This window comes from Entelurus aequoreus, linkage group LG15 (assembly GCF_033978785.1).
Source record: "Entelurus aequoreus isolate RoL-2023_Sb linkage group LG15, RoL_Eaeq_v1.1, whole genome shotgun sequence".
Taxonomy (NCBI): Eukaryota; Metazoa; Chordata; class Actinopteri; order Syngnathiformes; family Syngnathidae; genus Entelurus; species Entelurus aequoreus.
The window spans coordinates 48,218,079-48,224,078 of record NC_084745.1 but is presented as its reverse complement, the minus strand read 5'-3'; the positions used below and the strand labels follow the sequence as shown (position 1 = coordinate 48,224,078).

General features: G+C 39.8%; 1 protein-coding gene across 1 annotated transcript in view; it reads right to left on the bottom strand.

The window, feature by feature from the left end:
- Positions 1–6,000, bottom strand: part of LOC133630323 (matrix metalloproteinase-16) — a 172,130-nt gene that overhangs the window by 98,390 nt on the left and 67,740 nt on the right. Inside the window, exon 3 of the mRNA XM_062021886.1 lies at positions 1,026–1,148. Within this exon, the coding sequence (XP_061877870.1) occupies positions 1,026–1,148 (123 nt within the window). The remainder of the gene's footprint in view (positions 1–1,025; positions 1,149–6,000) is intronic.

Genomic DNA, 6,000 nt, shown 5'->3' with positions numbered 1-6,000 from the left:
TTGTGGCGGACGTAATTCTTTCGTGGCGGGCCGCCACAAATAAATGAATGTGTAGGAAACACTGCATACATACATTCATTCAACCACGCACAACCCAACAGTAGACTACCCCACATGAGGCATTAGAGATAGGAGGTTAATAGGTATGATTTCAGTTTCTTTTTGAAGTTGGAGAATGAATACAGCATCCTGAGGCTCTCAACAAGCCGGTTCAAGATCTTTGGTCCCCTGCATACAACACTTCGAGCAGTACAAGCCAGTAGACGATGTTTACCTGATATCAGGTCAAAGTTACAAGTGTTGTGGGCATGCTGGGGACGATAGATAGGAACCAAGCTACAGAGCCTGAGATTCACTCATTTACTACATCCATTGTACCAGTTTGAAAGCTGGGGCCAAATGTGACTGACTGGGCGCACATCCATTTTGTCCGTGTACAAATACGCACATTAGAGCAAATACACAATTCTGTCACATAACCATAATTTGTCCCCAGCTTTCCACCGGTGGTTCCTCCTCCTCTCGGTTTCTGCATCTGCTCATTTCCACATACAGTACCCCTTGCACCCTTCACTGACCTTTAGACAGCTCCCACATCTGAGGCAACAGTAATAAAACCAAGGTCTTGTGATCACCGACTCAAATCCCTTGTGTAATAACTTCAGATGAGAAATGCAAAAAGCAAGAGCCGGAGCACTTCTGTGATCGGTGATAAACAGACGCAAAAACAGCTCATTTCATAGTACCCACAAAGTCCGACTCTTAAGGATTGCCCCATAAAACACAAAGCCAAGGAGTAAGCCACATTATCGACAGAAGAGATTTCCCAAAACGTGGTCGAGTAACCTCGAACTCAACCTCAGCTCACAGCAACGTTGAACTTTCAATGACCCTCGTGTTTTCTACCTTCTCTACGTGGGTGGGATGTGAAAAAAGAAACCGCAAAACAAATTTAAGGAGCAGAATTACCATTGACTCGGTTCTGGGTGTTTCTTTTTACAAGCAAGCTTTTCAGAGGCACTCACCTGTAAGTGATATGTTTGTGTTGCCACTTTTGTCCCGTGAGGGCGTATCGCCGTTTCCTGACGCTGAATTTTGTAACACCTGCCATCTGGTCAGGAACGCCACATCTGGGCTTCTTCATCCACCTGCGGGAAAGAGTAAATTATGTTGACACTGATGACGCTCAGTCGGGTCGACTGCAGCTCATATCAGTACAGTAGGAAACTACCGGAATCTGAACTCCTGTCTCCATGCCAATGTTGCACGAATTATGGAAGTATTGCTGTAGCAAAACAATTAGAAAATACGTATTTAACACCACACTAGAAATGCAAATGATGCATGTGTTCGTAAATGGATGATGGACTTAAACATTTTAGATGAAAGACATATCATGGAATGATATTTGGAAAAATGCCAATAAGCCCTTTAGAAGCATTAAAGATAAGCTGACTCAATTTAAGATACTGAATAGATTGTATTTTACATCTTCTCAGCTGTTTAAAATTGGGGTAGGAGATAGCAAGTTATGCATGAAGTGTCGGGCAGCCGAGGCAACTCTTGTTCATTTGTTGTGGGAATGTCAGAGAATAAAAGAGTTATGGTTGTGAAAACAACACAAGAAGCAATCACATTCCTAAATATAAACATCCCAATGACACCGCAAACTTGTATTCTTGGGGATCTCCATCAATTTAGTAACGTGTCATCAAAGAGTAAAAATGCTTTTCTTTCAATATGCATAATAACAAAAAGGGTAATATTTAAAAAATGGATAGCTGTTGATAGTCCAACTCATACTGACTGGTACACACAAGCTATGGAGATGATATCAGTAGAATAAACTGCATTTAGTTTAGATAATAATGAGTCATATATTGGAATATGGGATCCATTATTTAAATTTGTTTCAACTATTAAATGAACCAAAATATGACTTATTGTATCTTTGTGGAAAGTGTTGGACACGGTGTGTTGTCGGGCTTATGAGATGTGATGCAAGTGTAAGCCACTGTGACACTATTGTTCATTTCTAATTTTTTAAAATTATTTTTTGTTGGTGTTTTTAATGGTGATGTCGGTGGGGGTTTTTTGGTCACTGCTGTTTTGAAATTGTTGCTAGTGTTGATGCTGTTGTCGATAATGTTCGTTTTTGTTTCGCTACATTTGGATTGTTCCGTGTCGTATTTGTGTGTCTTCAATTGCTCTGTTTGTTGTTGTTCTTGGTGTTGCTGGGACGGGTTTGGTTTTGGAGTTGGGTTGCATTGTTGTGGTATTATTGTGTATTGTTTTGTTGATTGATTAATAAATTCATTAAAAAAAAAACAAAAAAAACGCGTATTTCAATCTATGTGTGTGTACCGTATTTTCCGGACCATAGGGCGCAAAGGATTATAAGGCGCACTACCGACGAGCGGGTCTAGTCAGGTTTTTTATCATACAAAAGGCGCACCGGATTATAGACAGCATTAAAGGGGTCATATTATAATTTTTTTCTAAATGTAAAAGACTTTATTGTGGTCTACATAACATGTAATGGTGGTTCTTTGGTCAAAATGTTGCATAGATGATGTTTTACACATCATCTTCAAGCCGCTTTCTGACAATCTCTTCATGATGCGCCGTTTTGTGGGCGGTCTTATTTACGTGGCTCACCTTCGGCAGCGTCTTCTCCCCGTCATCTTTGTTGTAGCGGTGTAGCGTGCAAGGACGGGAGTGGAAGAAGTGTCAAAAGATGGAGCTAACTGTTTTAATGACATTCAGACTTTACTTCAATCAATAACGGAGCAGCATCTCCTCATCCGGAAACAACAACAAGGCTGGAAATGTGTTCCGTAAAAAAGGTCCGACTAGAACTCTGTAGAAACTAAAGTTCCTTGGGTTAATAATGTAAACTCACTATACCGGTATGTTTTAGCGCTTCCATAGCGAGATATAAGTAAGAACTTTACACTACTTAATATTAGAAATGGCAAAAGCGGAGGATGAATGTCCCATAACAAGAAGATAGAGAAAAAGAAGACACTTGTTGACTACGGTGTCGTCGCGGACTACAATGGCGGACGGGCGCAAATTTTCAGCACTTATGCAGATCCCAAATATACATCACAGGTACCAGAAGTTAAGAAAAGTTGGTTTTATATAATATTGCAAAACACAACACCAGATAATATGTCTGCTAATTGGTGCCACTTTGCAGTCCTTATACACACACCATACTACCGTATTTTTCGGACTATAAGTCGCAGTTTTTTTCATAGTTTGGCCGGGGGTGCGACTTATACTCAGGAGCGACTTATGTGTGAAATTATTAACACATTACTGTAAAATATCAAATAATATTATTTAGCTCATTCACGTAAGAGACTAGACGTATAAGATTTCATGGGATTTAGCGATTAGGAGTGACAGATTGTTTGGTAAACGTATAGCATGTTCTATATGTTATAGTTATTTGAATGACTCTTACCATAATATGTTACGTTAACATACCAGGCACGTTCTCAGTTGGTTATTTATGCCTCATATAACGTACACTTATTCAGCCTGTTGTTCACTATTCTTTATTTATTTTAAATTGCCTTTCAAATGTCTATTCTTGGTGTTGGCTTTTATCAAATACATTTCCCCCAAAAATGCGACTTATACTCCAGTGCGACTTATATATGTTTTTTTCCTTCTTTTTTATGCATTTTTGGCCGATGCGACTTATACTCCGGAGCGACTTATACTCCGAAAAATACGGTAATACTTATATGTTGACAATCCATCAAGCGGTGCGGCGTCATAGCTTACCAAAGTCGTACTAAAACATTTTGACAGATTTTTGAACGATGTGTGTAATGTTTTATATTCTCAATGGAACATTTAAAGTTGTGGTGGTGTTTATAAGCGTCATCCTGCAGTCTACACGTATCTCTTATGTGTGACTGCCATTTACTGGTCACACTTATCATTACACCATGTACCAAATAAAATAGCTTCGAGGTTGGTATCCACAACCAGAATTATTCCGTACATTAGGCACACCGAGTTATAAGGATTTTTGAGAAAATGAAAAGCTTTTAAGTGCGCCTTATCGTCCGAAAAATACGGTATTTCTATATTTTTTAACGGAATTTTGACTATTATGCATAAATTTAGGATCGGGGTGAATAAGAATTGCAAGTTGAATGTGAATTTATTTTTTGTTGTATTTTAAAGATACACCAAAGGTTTCACAAATCACAAATTGTGTTTTTAATCTACCAAATCTGTGGGATAATCTAGTCCAGATTTGAGAACTTGACATACTGTGGTTTTTAATCTGGACCTGAACTAATGTGGGTTAATGTGACTTTATTTCCTTTTCACAAATAGATGAAAGGTTACAGAAACCATAAACTTTGTTGTGATGAATCTTCACACATTTATATTCATAGTGTTGCACGACACTAGTGACAAAATTATTTAATTATGACCTTTCAACAAAAGCGTATTAATCAGTGTTGCACACCGTTTGAATTGGAAGCTAACTTCAGCCTCGTTAACATCAGGTGCAGCAAAACAAACACACAAATCGCAACACCGACGCACTGATTGTTAGAACACGGAGGCTGTGATAACACACTCACAGATTGAGATATGCATTTGCAAAATAGTTTTGCCACAATAATACTTCCACAAATAATGCTCCACAGGAGTGCATGTACTGGAGATTAACTTCCCATAGCAACCAAGTCTTGCTTTGCTCATTTAATCAAATAATCATGATGCCTGTTCACAGGACTGTGCATTTTAGGATGTAAAAAAGACAACAAGCAGAAAAACACAAACATGACATGCATATCATCATTTGCACACTACACAGGTATGCATTATTCAGATGGATACAACTATTACAGTAAAAGGGCACCTCACCTTAGTGTGTTAGTGCTGCATCGAGAGAAGCATTGGAGAAATAGAAAAAACAGGCACACCGTTAGCTTATCACATTTTCCCCGTTTCAGTCCATTGGCTGGACAGCACTCCCTCGGCTGTAACGCGTCCCTACGTTACAGTTCAGTGGCCAAATTGAGCTCGTTGCCGTTTGTGGCACGGCTGGCATTTCAGTGTCGAGGGGGACAAATGTCACTGAACACTGTGTTGGTTACCAGCAGGTAAAAAGCCATCTTGGAAAGTGTCGAGGATCGATGTCTACACGTGAATAGACTACTTCACTGCTTCCGCACGTTGTTACTTTGAGTTTTCAAGTTTATTTGATCTTAAATTGGTTTTAAATACAGATAAAAGCAAGGTAATGGTTTTCTCTCATTCAAGGGTGCTACTGGAAAATATTAAAAATATTGTAACATCAAATGGAAACCAAATAGGGCAGGTCTTAAAGGCCTACTGAAAGCCACTACTACCGACCACGCAGTCTGATAGTTTATATATCGATGATGAAATCTTAACATTGCAACACATGCCAATACGGCCGGGTTAACTTATAAAGTGCAATTTTAAATTTCCCGCTAAACTTCCGGTTGAAAACGTCTATGTATGATGACATATGCGCGTGACGTCAATCGTTGAAACGGAAGTATTCGGACCCCATTGAATCCAATACAAAAAAGCTCTGTTTTCATCTCAAAATTCCACAGTATTCTGGACATCTGTGTTGGTGAATCTTTTGCAATTTGTTTAATGAACAATGGAGACTGCAAAGAAGAAAGTTGTAGGTGGGATCGGTGTATTAGCGGCGGACTACAGCAACACAACCAGGAGGACTTTGAGATGGATAGCAGACGCGCTAGCCGCCGACCTCACCTTGACTTCCTCCGTCTCCGGGCCGCCGACCGCATCTATGATCGTTGATCGCTGGAACGCAGGTGAGCACGGGTGTTGATGAGCAGATGAGGGCTGGCGTAGGTGGATAGCTAATGTTTTTAGCATAGCTCTGTAGAGGTCCCGTTGCTAAGTTAGCTTCAATGGCGTCGTTAGCAACAGCGTTGTTAAGCTTCGCCAGGCTGGAAAGCA